General features: G+C 43.7%; 1 protein-coding gene across 1 annotated transcript in view; it reads left to right on the forward strand.

Moving 5' to 3' along the window:
- LOC130111448 (Golgi apparatus protein 1-like) overlaps positions 1 to 15742 on the forward strand; it is a 48310-nt gene that overhangs the window by 10574 nt on the left and 21994 nt on the right. Inside the window, exons 2-11 of the mRNA XM_056278643.1 lie at positions 3384 to 3413; positions 8978 to 9064; positions 10053 to 10268; positions 10414 to 10617; positions 10821 to 10892; positions 11263 to 11449; positions 11685 to 11902; positions 13815 to 13936; positions 14078 to 14179; positions 14391 to 14544. Coding sequence (XP_056134618.1) covers positions 3384 to 3413; positions 8978 to 9064; positions 10053 to 10268; positions 10414 to 10617; positions 10821 to 10892; positions 11263 to 11449; positions 11685 to 11902; positions 13815 to 13936; positions 14078 to 14179; positions 14391 to 14544 — 1392 coding nt within the window. The remainder of the gene's footprint in view (positions 1 to 3383; positions 3414 to 8977; positions 9065 to 10052; positions 10269 to 10413; positions 10618 to 10820; positions 10893 to 11262; positions 11450 to 11684; positions 11903 to 13814; positions 13937 to 14077; positions 14180 to 14390; positions 14545 to 15742) is intronic.

Here is a 15742-nt window from a genome sequence, read left to right on the forward strand (position 1 = left end):
GATCAAATTAGTTTCTCCCATTATTTCTGTTTGATCAGGCACGTCGATTAGTCTGTTCTAGTTCAGAAAGCCTTTGATCAGAGCGGAATGACTCTATTCATTAATTAATAAGTCGGAGACTTATTCATTGGTGCATTTTCATATATTAAGGGCGATTCTGAGTCTGTCTCCTTATGTGTCAGATCTCTGAAATGCTTTGTGGATATTACCATTGGTCACAGCAGTTGTATTTTGTCCTTTCTCCCTGCGGGCAGAACTACATTTGATGAAAGAGCTTTCATGCATTTTGCTCCTATTTACATGGAGCACACTGCAAAGTGATTTAAATCTGAAAAAGAGCTAGCCTCTGTTTGTGAGCCATAACCGATAATTAAGAATCTTTAGCAGACCGGATGATGGGCTGCCGGTGCTTTTAGTGCAGACTTTGATGTGCTCGGCCATCGAGTCGGCTGATTTGCTGTTGAAGTACTGCATATATATCAAACTGGATGTCCTCTGTCTTTAATGTGAGTTTAGTTGACATTTTGTTCTGCACAGTTTTATGCCGTTTGTCTTTTATGTCGCCTAATTTGCCAAATCGTACAACTTGAATCTGACTGCTTGGTTACAGCTACAGTCCTGAGGAAGAAAGTTTTTAGTTTAATTTGTTGACCCCTGTGGTGAATCATGGTACTTACAGGAGTATTTTTGTCTTGTTTTGTTTTTGGATTTTTTTCCCCCTTTTTCTCCTCAATTTTACCCATCCAATTACCCCACTCTTCCAAGCCATCCCGGTCGCTGCTCCACCCCGCTGCCGATCCGGGGAGGGCTGCAGACTACCACATGCCTCCTCCGATACATGTAGAGTCGCCAGCCGCTTCTTTTCACCTGACAGTGAGGAGTTTCACCAGCGGGATGTAGCGTGCGGGAGGATCACACTGTTCCCCTCCCCCCCGAACAGGCACCCCGACCGACCAGAGGAGGCACTAGTGCAGCGACCAGGACACATACCCACATCCAGCTTCCCACCCGTAGACACGGCCAGTTGTGTCTGTAGGGACGCCCAACCAAGCCGGAGGTAACACGGGGATTCGAACAGGCGATCCCCGTGTTGGTAGGCAACGGAATAGACCGCCACACTACCCGGACACCCTTTACATTAAGTGTTTGACCACTCCAAATCCTAGAGATCTGTTCAAAATTAAACAATAGTGGTCAGTGTTGTTGTTTTAACACCTTCCCCAACTAAAGACATGGTTCAACCTGAGTTTTACCTATTGATGATGTTTGACCTTCTGGGTTTGATTGCTATGTGGCATATCATATTTCCTGGTAAAGTCCCACTAGGCAGTGGCTACCTAAATGAGCAACTAGAAACGTGTTCATAATTGGATATTTGTGATTTATGTATTGTCTTAAATACGCCAGCAGTTAGAAAAGCATTAAAAAGGACATTTGTTTGCATGAAGAGTCACATGAGTGCAGCTATAAGTAAAGTTGAGGAGAAATGGAGTGGTTTGGTTGTCGGGAGTATCTGATGCACTACCAGGCTGTGGCAGCAGTGCACAGGCTCCACGGCTTTCCTGCAGCTCATTGTTCACTCAGGCTGTTGTTGGTGACCCTTTATCACACTGAAGATTAAATGCAGAATCTACAATGTGGGAGTCAACGTTGAAATTATGTATGAGTCGAGCTCTCTGGTTTTATTCATAGCAGAGTGGGTATTTCATGCATCTTCGGTATTTCTAGTTTATTTCGAAGGTTGGAAAGGGGAGAAGGGAAACCCGGTTGAGATATGATCCTAGATCAGTGGGAGCACACGTGTATTTTCATTGGCCAGGGAACCAAACCACACGACTATCTATAGGTACCCTGAACCGTAGTTTTGGATGTACTATTCGTAACAACTCAGAACCAATATGACCTTTTGTGAACTTTTTGACCAACAGGTTTTCTGTAGATGTAGACAGTGGACATGGCCATGATGTGCACTGGCCCACTTAGGAGAAGGCCAGAGGCAGCCAAGTAAAAGACAGGCTTTATGAACCAAGTAAAGAGGGAGTTATTGACTTAATCCCCTCATGAAAAGAACTGTGGTGCTGTGCTCCAATACTAAGATATGGACTCGTGGTAAACCCATTGCCAACAAATGTTTAGCTGTAGCTTAACATTTGCCAACTAGCCTCTTGTTGCTATCTCCTTTGAGGCCCGTCCTGCAGTTGGCAGGACTCTGAGTGGGCCGTGGCCAAGGCCAAGCTGGTGTGTGCCTGGGCTGGCCCACCTCTTGGATCTGCGTTTTGGCACCAGAGAGGATTATGAGATATGACAGGAATGAGGCTTTCGGTGTTGGGTGGCTGGTAGGCCACTAATGTTGCACCTGTGTGTCTGCTGAGTTTCTGTTTCTGTCCGTGTGTTGCTGTGTCACTGTTTCTTGGTTTCAGTCTTTCCTTCTCTCTATTTCTCCTTTATTTTGTCTTCCTCTCCCCGGTTCTCTGTTTTTCTCACTCTTACTGTGGTTGTCCTCTGTTCTGGCCAATGATGTGCTCTTAAGGTCTTTGTATAGGGTGGACAGTCACCAGATTGGGCCCCTTGTCCCCGGAAATGTCCCTGGATTGTCCAGTGGGACTCCCCCCCCCCCCAACTATTATAAATGGCAATTGACAGTCCAGTTTATCTATTCTCATTCAAAATAATTTCTAGAATTACATGAAAACCAGTCTAAGCATGACTCAAATTCCCGTCTCAATTCACACACACTCTCTAACATTAGTATTGCGTCGCTGCAGCCAAGATTAACAATGGCTTTATCAAATAAAATGAAAAAGTCAGGTAAAATTCCCATTTATATGACCTGTAACCAAAGATGTATTCTCTGAGAAATGGTCAGTGATGATGTATACTGTATGTGTGGGGGTGGTCAGCTGTTTATTTTGTGTGGGTGAGTCGGGATACCACAGATGTCTGTACCCAGTTTAGCTCCTAAAATTCTGGTCATCGTACCTTTACGTTGTTTTGTTCAGAGTGGCTTTTTATCCGTCTTTCCTTCCCTGTTGTTTAGCTTCCAAATCGACTACATTGATCAATATTTTTTGCATGACATCAGTGCAGAGATGCATTGATACCTAAGAGTAGACAGCATAACCATACAGGTAGCTCAAAGGAACTCCATTGACATACACTATTTGTGTCAAACTAAATGAAAATAACCGACTTTGCATATCTAATGCGTCAAAACTGAAGTATACAGTAAGGTCACTGCTGTAGTGGCAGGCTTAGAGCAGATTCTTGAAATCATAACTCAGCCATTTAAATTTATTTAAGTGCAGAATTCATATCTAGCAAATTTGTACCAAAGTTATTGCTTCTGACCTTGCTGACCTCTCTTCTCTCTATTCTATCTCTAGGAAATGGAAATTGCTGCTGACTGCAACCATGTGAGTGAGACACACACATACACACACACACACACGTACGGACGTTCATGGGTAACTTCTTGCTGACCTGGTGGCCAATGGCAACAGTCTCAACTGTGTTTAAGCCGGGTTTGGCCGGCTTTTATAGATATTTTAGGTGTTTGTTTGAACTCAGTGAGGCAACACCATAACTAAACACTCATTGTGGAAATGAGACGTATAACTACCTAAATGCCTGGTGAGTTGGCTTGCGTTGGACTGAGCTTGAGCTTATTTAGCAGCCTTTTTTTAGACGAGCTGAACCCTGACCACAGAGGACAAAGGACAGTGAGTTTCTTGGATATTTTTACAGTGCAAAGGCATTGTTTTTAGATAAACCAAGAGGTGAATGATTGACACCTTTTTATACGTTTTCTATGTACACACCTAAGTAGGTCATGTTTCAGCAAATGCATGTTTACAGTGGTGTTCTGGTGGGGAGGGGCAGGGCTGTGGGGACCAAACCAACCTTCAGCTAACAAAGGCCTGAAAGTCCATGTGATCCACATGACCGGCTGTTAGGAATCAGGAGTTCTTAAAACCCTGACTGTGATACACTCGGTGAAAGAGGTTTCATCACATATGTATTTCTCATCAGAACATGATTAAACACTTAAAGACAAAGGATGTGAGATATGCAGTGGCCCTTTACATAATCCCCTGGGTAGATGGGTGGCATAATGAGCACAGAGGAAGTGACTGTCAGCAGGACCCAGTTGAAGCTCCCGCATTGGGGAGCATCTGTCCTCTTTAGGTGTCCTTGAGAAAGACACTGAACTCTACCACGGTGGTACTGAACCATGCACCATGCAGGGCTGCGTGTGCTGGTTTGGTAACAACCCAACACACCTGCTGATTTCACTGGTTAATCCTCCTCTGTCTGGTTGAAGGTGTTTTAATCAGGATCAGCTGGTGTAGTGTTAGGTCAGTATGAAAACCCTGCACAAACATGTTGGAGAACTGCTGTCCTACCGGTTTTTATGGGTGCCGTTCTGTTGTTGACTTTGTGCTCTGCAGCCCCTGTGGGGAGGGGGAAGCGAAGAGAAATTGTTCCTTCCAAGAATAAATCAAATGCAATATCAGATATCATGTACACAAACACAGTACAACACATACTGATCCTCTATAAAAACCAAAAAGCACCGTCTGCCTGAGTAACTAGCAGAGGGAAAGGATTTCAAAGGTTACCGTCTATCGCACTGTTTTCAGAAACACAACACCCTAATAGGTAGAAGATTGCATTTTGTTATACAGATCATAAAAATAGGGGACCCTCAGAGTTCCTAATGGATACCTTTCCTAAAAGGGTTAGTAAACTCAGCACTAATGGTATTTTCCACAATTTTGTAACACATTGGAGGATATTTATTATCTTTTAAGGAACCCTGAGGCACTTAAGTGCCTCCCATTAGAAGAACTTTCTGATGAAATATTACGTGTAATAGGTTCTAACTATAAAGTTTAGATTGGTATATTACAATTATTATAGCCTTATGCTCCATCAGTTGCATTGGAAATGTCTCTTTGTCTCTTTCTCATTCAAACACACACACATACGTGCGAGAGTACACACACTCACTGACACAAAATACAGTCCCTCCTTGATTTTAGCATTCGTGGACTTTGTCCTTGTATTTTTTTTTTCTTTGTTATTTTCTGTATTGATGGCCTCCGCTCTTTTTTCACCTGGCTTCAGTGTGTGTCCTAAGTGATCAGATTCTAAAGGATAAAGAAATTAATCATATTATTCAGGTGTTCCTTATGCCATATTAACAAAAAGATACAAAGGGACTAGCTGCTGCACCAAAATCTACACAGGAACCATATTCAAATGAAACAAGACAGAGGGCAGAATGGATAGATTTTTTTTTTTAAATCGAAAATGAATCATCAGAGTGGAGAACAAGCAAAACAAGGTGTGTGCAGTTTTAAAGGATGTACAGTTAAGGTCAAAAATTATTAGCCCCTTTTATGAAATCAAACAAAACCCTTAACTTTTCCATGGAAATGACCATAATCAAAAGTGTTTATAGTTTAATTGCTTCCAAAAGAACAAAGACAAAATTTCCACCAAGCTTGATTAAGATATTTTACTGATGCGCTGAATTGAAACAAGAAAAAACAAAAATGACAAGGCCAAAATAATTAGCCCTCAGACAATTAATAGTCAATAGTGTAACCTTGCTGACTCACAACTGACAACAACCTCTTTTGGTAGTTCCTAACTAGGTTGGCACATGTCTCTTGAGGGATCTTAGCCCATTCTTCCATGGCAAATCGTTCCAGCTCATCCAGATTGTGTGGTTTTTGAGCATGGACATTAACGTTGAGCTCCTGCCACAGATTCTCAATAGGATTGAGATCTGGGCTCTGAGAGGGCCACTCCAGGACCTTGATTTTGGTGTCTTTCAAAAAGTTTTGGACCAACTTGGTTGTGTGCTTCAGGTCATTGTCTTGCTGGAAGACCCAGCAGCGACCTAAAGCTAGACTGGCAGCAGATTTCTTTACATTATCCTTCAAAATGTCAACATGATCTTCTTTCTTCATGATCCCATGTACCCGAACAAGGTTCCCTGTGCCTGAAGCAGCAAAACAGTCCCACAGCATTATGCTCCCACCACCATGTTTAAATCTGGCAACTGTGTTTTTAGGGTTGAAGGCCTCTCCCTTCCTTCGCCAAACAAAAGCAACATCCATGTGCCCAAACAGCTCAAGTTTAGTCTCATCAGACCAAAGGACAGACCTCCAAAACTCATGCCCCTGTTTCAATTGTTCACGAGCAAACTTGAGTCTGGCTTTGATGTGCCGCTGTGTGAGCAATGGAGTTTTTCTTGGACGATGACCTCAAAGCTCACCACAATGAAGAGCCCTCACAACAGTCTTCCTTGAAACATCAAGTCCAGAAGAGGCCAGTTCAACAACAATCATCTTGGCAGAGATCCGGAGATTGTTGTTGACATCTCTGACTATTTTCCTCTCCAAAGTTTTTGAAATCTTGCATTTTCGACCACGCCCGGGGTTTGTTTTTAACAGAATTTGTCTCCTTGTGCTTTGCAATAATGCAACGTACAGCTGCTATAGTCACTGTGAATGGCAGTATAGCCTTCCCCCTTAAGATGAGCATCCACTATCTTCTTTCTGAGTTCCAGACTGATTTCTTTACTTTTTGGCATGATGAAATTACTTCTTACCAAGAATTTAAGAGTAGTCCCTCTCAATCAAGTGTTAAAGTGCCACTAGCCCTGTTCACTGGAGTCCCTTAAGTAAAGTTCAGTGCTGACTGATTGCTCAGGTGTGGTTTGAAAGCTGGTTGATTGCTCAGGTGTGTTTTGAAAACAAAAAAATCACATGGGGGCTAATAATTTTGACCACCTCAATTTTCACTACATTTGGTATAAAGCAAACCTGAAGATGTTTTACATTCCAAAATGTACCAAATAGGGGCCTTAACATTGATGAATGTTTTAATATGTAAAGTTTTATGAATGATGCAAACATTGGGCAGAATTTTAGGGAAATGTTCCATAGTACATTGGGGGCTAATAATTTTGACCTCAACTGTAAATAACATGAGAGGAACTGATGTCCGCTGCACTCTGTTTTGTCAAAAGAAAGAAAAATCAGACCTCGTCATTTTTGCTGGAGACTCATTTCAGTGTTCAGTGTAAATGTAATCCAGCTAAATGTAGAAATACGTCATCTACATGAGACTTGCTACGTGTAAAAGGACCTGGGTTTGTCCATCTGCTCGTCCAGCCAGATGGGAGGTTTCTTCTGGACCGTGCAACTAAGAATTGAAATGACTATTTTGGGCAACATTGATATTCAAATCCAGATGTGCTGTTAAAGATGTAGCATTTCTCTCTTCTTTTTTTTTTTTTAGGCGAGCCCTAGTTTAAATCCTATCTTGGAATTTGGTCAAAAACACCTGTCCTTGAGCAAGGCACTAAACTCACTTGGGTAACAGGATAGGGCTACGGTTTTACTAGACACTTAGCATATGAATGTGTGTGAGACTGGGCATATACGGGATAAGAAACAAAAAAAAACGTAATAAAAATCTCGTAGGGCCGTCCAGGTAGCGTGGCAGTCTATTCTGTTGCCTACCAACACGGGGCTCGCTGGTTTGAATCTCCATGTTACCTCCGGCTTGGTTGGACATCCCTACAGACACAATTGGCTGTGTCTGCAAGTGGGAAGCCGGATGTGGGTATGTGTCCTGGTCACTGCACTAGTGCCTCCTCTGGTCAATCGGGTTGCCTGTGCAGGGGGGAAGGGGGAACTGGGGGGAATAGCGTGATCCTCCCACACGCTACGTCCCCTGGTGAAACTCCTCACTGTCGGGTGAAACTCCTCACTGTCGGGTGAAAAGAAGTGGCTGGCGACTCCACATGTATCGGAGGAGGCATATGGTAGTTTGCAGCCCTCCCCGGATCGGCAGAGGGGGTGGAGCAGCGACCAGGACGACTTGGTAGAGTGGGTAATTGGCTGGATACAATTGGGAGAAAAAGGAAAAAAAATGTTTTAGTCATTCCTACCAGTTGTCCTGTATTCACAGAAAAGGGTTTAGTTGTATGTAAATCCAGGCCAGACCCAGTCTTATACTTATTGTGACTACTAGTTAGTTGTTTTGTTAGATGTTTGTGGCCAAGGCTTAGCCATTCCATGGCTGGTTTGGCTCCACAGCGAGCATCTTCACTTTCTATAGGACCTGGACAGATTTAGCTGGAATTGGCAGCCAGCCCCCATATAAAATAATAATGGTTCATCAGGCAAACCCCAATCCAACCAGTCAGCCCCAGCTAAGTGAATCAGTCAAAACAAGGCGACGTTTTTTTAAACTGATAGACTCAAATCTTTTGTCAGATTTCCACCCTCAAACTGTTTAAATAGTGAAAACTTATTGAAATTATATGATATTTGAGTTTATTTCCTACACATTGAATATTTTCCTTTTGTTAAGGACAACCAAGGACTTCTATTGTACTTTCTAGTGACCATGTATATGGTTTCCTTTTCAGCTGTCAATCAGTTTGTCAGTTGTCATGACTTTTTTCAAATGGTATCTTATTTTGAGGTGAAAATCTTTTGTTTTTCTCTGAGTAAACCTCTACAACGCTTGAGGTTATTCAGTACTGAGTTGTCATTCACTCACTTTCTCCTTCATCTACCCCACGCCCTCATATCCCACTTGTACAAACAGGCCAGCATGCACAAGCACACACATACATGCACACATGCTCACGTGAACAACCACTCGGGTCCCATATCTTGGAGATTACGACATGCTTGGAAGTGGGGTTGGATCTCATTCTGTAATGGCCAACCATCTTTATTGTAAAACCCTTGTTGGAAGTGCTTTACGGATACATTTGACTTGGCTGTACGTAAGTGGGACATCAAGGGAGCAGATGGGACCAATTTGGGGATGGACCAAACTAGTTTAAGCATCCCTGTTCTTCTCTGTTTGTCTTTCCTCTCTCTTTCTCATATTCACTCTCGCTCTCTCTCTCTATCTCTTCTCTCTGTCTCTCCATCCACCTCAGCTCCTGTGGAATTACAAGCTCAACCTGACTACAGATCCCAAGTTTGAGTCGGTGGCCATGGAGGTCTGCAAGAGCACCATCACAGAGGTCTGTCTACTCTACTAAAGATAAAGGAACACGGGGTTGCGGGTTCCCTTCCCTGTGTAGTTTAATAGGTGGCGTGTGGCACCAACACTTGCCAGGGTTAGGGATATCATTCCCTTTATAGCTCAGTTTTTAGAAATGGCACATTCTATTGCTGAAAATCAATATTGACAATATCAATTATTGTGATTTCACTGAAAGATATTGTTTTACAATACTGTCTCAATTTCAGCTTCAACTTAAGGACTGATGAAGTAAAAGGATTGTCTGGATTTACTGGGTAGATTTAGCTGAAGTAGTGACTAAGAGTCAGTACTGCAGTATTGACATAGCATGCTCACATTGACTTAGCTACAGCATTGACTGAGGGCAGGACAAAATCAAATATCCTGATATTTTTGACTGAATACCTCAATATCCTAATGTAACAATATTTTGTGGATGACTATTGGTGCTTTCAGAAGACATTTATATGCAAGTACATTTTGAGAAATTATCATTAGTAATGAGGATATGATGACCAAGCAGGTAGAGGCGTTCATTAATAATTTAATTTAGCGAAAACAGTTTAATAAGTCAGTGTTTCCGCTTGTAATGTGTGACCGTGGTGGGCTACCATAGTAAAATCTTTACCGCCACAGCAAAAAAACACAGGAAATGGTGCCACCCCCACCCGGTTCACATTGCCCCCACGGCAAACCTCTTGTTCCACAGGAAACACTAAGTTCAGAAATTCACTTCAATGTCATGCAGCCTTTAAGACCAGGGAGTGAGGGTATTTAAGATGTCACCATATTAAACCAAAATCCCAGATATTATTGAGTGTCATATCAAAATAGTGATATTATCGATATGCAGCCCAGCTCTAAATTGAATTAGGTATAGTATTTGCTTAGTTACAGGAGTGATGTGGTTACAGAATCAGGTTTAGGGCTATGAAGCCCTCTTCTGAATCCAAAGCAAGTATCGGCCACTTGATTTCTCAATATAGATAAAGGAGTGCAATGAGGTGGCGCGTGGGAGGGGCTACCTGGTATCCTGTCTGGTGGATCACCGTGGCAACATCAGCGAATACCAGTGTCACCAGTACATCACCAAAATGACCACTATCATCTTCAGTGACTACCGCCTGATCTGTGGCTTCATGGACAGATGTAAGGATGACATCAACACCCTGCACTGTGGCAGCATCAATGTGGGACACAAGGTAGACTATCCCTGTGTGTTGGTGTGAATGTTTGTGCTTGTTAGTGTTTGTTGTTTTGTCTGTGTTTTTTTTTTTTTTTTTTTGTTCCTGGACACACTGTTGATTGTCCCCATTCTCTCTCCCTCTCTCTTCCTCCGATCTCCAGGATGTCCATTCTCAGGGGGAGGTCATTGCCTGTCTGGAGAAGGCCCTGGTCAGGGAGGTGGAGCAACAGGAGCACACTCATCGAATCAGAGAGGATTGTAAGAAGGCCATCATGCGAGTGGCCGAGTTGTCATCCGACGACTTCCACCTGGACCGCTACCTGTACTTCTCCTGCCGCGATGACCGTGAACGCTTCTGTGAGAACGTACGGCTCCTCTCCAATGTTGTGCTATCTGTCTGTCTTTGTTTGTTCTCTCACTGTCTCTCGTGCTCATCTTGTGATTGTAGGTGTGGAGTTTCACTTGTTAGTAAGGGTGTTTTACTTCTTTTTTTTTTCTCCTTCGATCATAGTTTCTGTACCTTTCCCTGTTTTCTCTTACTGTCGCCCTTCCTCTCGCTTCCTCTTAGACCCAGGCAGGAGAGGGAAAAGTCTACAAGTGTCTGTTCAACCATAAGTTTGAGGAGGCAATGTCAGAGAAGGTATGAAGCAAACCATACAGTCTCAGAACAGCATGTGGATCCAGAACCATGGTCTCGTTCATTTTGTGGGATTAGGATTGGGCAGAAGAGGGTATTATCAGTGGTCCATGAATTGGTCCATCATATTATCTGTATTATGCAGCATTTATTTATTTTTTCCTCTTAATAAACTGCACTCTTCCCCTGTACCTACTGCCTCTCTCTCTCTCTCTCTCTCCACCACCACTCTCTTACATCTACCCCTTCCTTTCCTACATCCACATCCAATTCCTTTTCCTTCCTATCCCTCTTTCCTTCCACTCCAATTCCTCCTCCCCTGCTGTATTTCCCCTGCTCTCCTACCTCTTGTCTCTTTCCCTCCCCCTCTCAGTGTCGTGATGCTCTGACCACACGTCAGAAGCTAATAGCTCAGGACTACAAGGTGAGCTACTCCCTGGCCAAGGCCTGCAAGGCCGACCTGAGAAAGCAGCGCTGCAACCTGGACACCAACATGCCCCGTGCCCGCGAGGCCCGCCTCTCCTACCTGCTGCTCTGCCTTGAGTCCGCCGTGCACCGCGGTGTGTGTGTGTGTGTGGGTGGGTGTGTGCGCGCGCACGCATGTTGGCATGGGCAGGAACGTGTGTGTGGCTTGGGTATTTTTGTGTGTTTGAGGATATGTGTGTGCATGGTTGGATTAGGTGAGTGGGGTGAAAGTGTGTGTTTCAGTTGTGTTTCTATTTCTGCTTCTGTTTTACCTGTGCACAAGCACTCTGCATGTATGTTTTAAGTGTAGGTGTGTGTGTGTGTGTCCAGGTCGTCAAGTGAGCGGAGAGTGTCAGGGGGAGATGCTGGACTACAGGAGGATGCTGATGGAGGATTTCTCTCTGAGTCCAGAGATTGTTCTGCACTGCCGGGGGGAGATCGAGGCCCACTGCTCTGGCTTGCACCGCAAAGGACGCACCCTGCACTGCCTGATGAGGGTGGGCAGAGGGGACCGGAGTAGCACCGTGGACAGCCTCTGCCAGAGCGCCGTAAGAACTCGTCGTCTTGTTCCCCTTGTTCTCCTCTATTGTTTTCCACTATGTTGTCTGCCGCTGCTGTATTTTAGATTGTTTCCTGATCCCTTTGTGTCTCCATTTGTCGTGTTGTTCATTTCATTATTGTTTTGTTAATTTTTGTCTAGTTTGTGTTTGAAGTGGGGTTTTTTGAGTCCACATCAGATCATATGCGACACTTCTTTGCATTATTTTAATGGTCGCAATTGGTCGTATTTGTTTTATTTGATCATCGTATCAGGCTGGAAAACACACACACACACACACACACACACACACACACACAGAGTTCACTTATAACCAGTATATATAGTTCCCCTACACTTTACATTGGTATGTGTTAGCATATTCTATCTCAGTCCCCAACACTTGTGTACCCTGACGGATACCCTCGGCATGTATCACTATGAAATATGAGATGAACCTAAAGCTACAATCCTGAGGATTTACATCCAAATAAATATCCTTTTTCTATACTTTCTATGTCTGTAATATTTCAGAAAACGACTAATCTGCAAATGTTCAATTCCCACGCATATCATTTTATTTTTTCATTGTAGCAGCAAAACACTAAGGCAGGTAGCAGCGAGTTCAAAGAAGTTATTTTGGCTAAGATGCAGATAAGGCAGAACAGAGGAATTTTAGAAATGGGCACTACAACACCAATGGCCAAAATACTTGTCCAGCCATGTTTTTTAGGTGGCAACTTGGAGGATGCTGACACAACAACACTGCTACTGTGTCATTTTGAAGTGATTTCTGGGAATAGGAGGGCTCAAATTCCACTGCACTTACCACATTTTACTTCTGTAAATATCAGTAAGTTAAACAGAAAAGATATTCAGGACTGTGCATAACTTTACGACTTGGTACAGGAGCTTTATTGACACTGAAAACATGAATAACTCCTGATAGTTAGTTTGAAACTCTCAATGTTTCAGTGTGTTGTTGCCTGTGTCTGTTCTCTTCCTTGTCCCTTGTGGCCAATTAAAAGTCAAGCAGTTCCTTTTCTTTCTTTATCTTGGAAGTGTGAAGTCAAAGTCCCTTGCAGTAAATTTTTCTTTTTGCCTTCACTAATTAGCATTTGGGGCGGCACGGTGGCACAGTGGTTAGCACGGTTGCCTCACAGCAAGAAGGTCCTGAGTTCAAGCCCCCGGGGTAGTCTAACCTTGGGGGTCATCCCAGGTCGTCCTCTGTGTGGAATTTGCATGTTTTCCCTGTGTCTGCACGGGTCTCCTGCGGGGGCTCCGGTTTCCTCCCACAGTCCAAAGACATGTAGGTCAGGTGAATCGGCCGTACTATATTGTCCCTAGGTGTGAATGTGTCGGCCCTGTGATGGACTGGCGGCCTGTCCAGGGTGTCTTCCCGCCTGCCGCCCAATGGCTGCTGGGATAGGCTCCAGCTTCCCACAACCCTACGCAGGATAAGCGGTTTGGATAATGGATGGATGGAAATTAGTATTTGTGCTGCTTTCTGGTTTTTATCATGCCATACATGTGAATACATTATAACTCCACTGTGAACTGTGGCAGTGTGATGCTCACTTACTTATGAGTAAATGTAACACTGTTGAAAGAACATAGTTTAACACCTTGTTTGAATTTTTAGACTCCACTGTTAAGTTTTGAAAGCACACATCCAGTGCACCCCCACAAGCACTTATTTGAATAGAATTTAAAACTGATTTGCAGAATTTTAGGAATAGGGTGATCCAGTTAGAAAGTGGATATTCTGTTGAAACATCCCTCTGTTGGAGGACTGTGTGTATGCTAGCTACACCAGATGACCATAATAATCTGAAAAAATATGAAGTTCTCTATGATACAAAGAAAATATAGAGAATATGTTTAGTTTATAATACATGTTCATTCCTCTTTCCTTCCCATAGCTCCAGACTTTGATCCAATCTGCAGATCCTGGAGCTGACTACAGGATAGACCGGGCTCTCAATGAGGCTTGCGAGTCGGTCATTCAGACTGCCTGCAAACATATCCGCAACGGGGACCCCATGTGAGCTGGACATGCACACAAACAGATGTGCAATAGATATGCGTACCCTCACATGCAAATGTTTACACACAAATCTGATTCACCAGCTGTAATTTGCATGTGTGTGTGTGCACGTGCGTGCATGTGTGTGTGCACCTGTAGGATCCTGTCGTGCCTAATGGAGCACCTCTACACAGAGAAGATGGTGGAGGACTGTGAACACAGACTGCTAGAGCTGCAGTACTTCATCTCTAGAGACTGGAAGTCAGTTTGCTCTCTTCTCATTTCCTCTCCTGTCTTGTCTTGTGTAGCTTAATGAGCAGAGTATAAGGTTGACAGGGGCAGCCATCGCTTTACAGGGAATGGAACTGCTCACGATTCAAGGGGTTATTTCCATGCTTTACCTTTTTATCCATGCTTTGTCACCAGTTATGCACTGTACTTGTAGATTGATATTCTGTTGCCTGTTCCCCAGATTGGATCCTATCCTGTATAAGAAGTGCCAAGGTGACGCAGCCCGCCTGTGCCACACCCACAGCTGGAACGAGACCAGCGAGCTCATGCCACCGGGTGCCGTGTTCTCCTGCCTGTACCGCCACGCTTACCGCACCGAGGAGCAGGGCAGAAGGGTACAGAGACGGCTATCGACTAAACACAAACACTAAATCAATGGCTTCTAATGTCTGAGATGATGTTTTTTTTCCTTTACTATTTTATTTATGAAACCAGACTAAACTATTTGGTATATCTTGAGCACTTGGTTGACCACATCATGTCATCAGCAAAATCATTCATGTTTTTGTTTGTTTTTTATTCCAGTATCTGAATTATACAACCATATTTTTTAGGTTAAGAGTGATACCATCATAATTCCAAACCATTGAACCCAACTTGACAGCATAGCTAATAATAATAATAATGATGATGATGATTATACATAAGATCTATATATTGCTTTCCTACATACTCAAAGATGCTTAACATCAGAGGCAAAAAATACACAAACAAAACTGTTAATAAAGATAAGAAATGGTAATAAAGCTGTTGGGAGGGATGGATGGAGGTTAGCTGGGAAAGGGTAGTCTGCAGAAGTGAGTTTTATGGCCTTGTTGAATGCAGACAGAGTCGGGGCAGCTTTGATATGGTTTGGAGTGTTCCACAGTGAGGGAGGGGCCACTGAAAAGGCCCTGTCAACCCAGGTCCAGAGCTTGGCCCTGATGACTTGCAGGAGGTTGGCATTAGTGGACCTGAGGCAGTAGGATGGGGTGTGCTGATAGTGGAGGTTGGAGAGGTCATGGGGAGCCAGGGTGTTGAGAGCCTTGTAGGTGATGAGTAGGATTTTGAAGTGTGTCCTGTGTTTATCCCGGAGCCAGTGGAGGTGTTGGAGGGACGGGTGATTTGAGCTCCTTAGCGGGTGCTGGTGAGCAGATGGGCGGCCGAGTTTTGTACATACTGAAGTTTGTGAGGACCGTGTTAGTGGTACTGTAAAGGATGCTGTTGCAGCCACCAAGCCTGGATATTTCTGCAGCAGTAGGTGACAGTGAGGGTCGGAGGCAGGCAATATTGAGGAGGCTGTTTTAGTGGTCTGGTTAACATGGGGCAGGAATGAAAGGGTGGGATCGGAGATGACCCCAAGGTTAAGAACTTGGGTGGAGGGGGGTAACAGTGGAGCTATCGATGTTAAGGGAACAGGGTTAAACGGCTGGAAGCCTCAGTGGCACCTTTTCAAACATGTTTGTCTCTCTCTTGGGGGTCAACAGAGAATTTGAATGGCAGTCTTTAAGTTTCTGTAATGCCTTAAAACCAGTAAGATTTTAAAAGGTAAGT

This window comes from Lampris incognitus, chromosome 4 (genome assembly GCF_029633865.1).
Source record: "Lampris incognitus isolate fLamInc1 chromosome 4, fLamInc1.hap2, whole genome shotgun sequence".
NCBI classification, from domain to species: domain Eukaryota; kingdom Metazoa; phylum Chordata; class Actinopteri; order Lampriformes; family Lampridae; genus Lampris; species Lampris incognitus.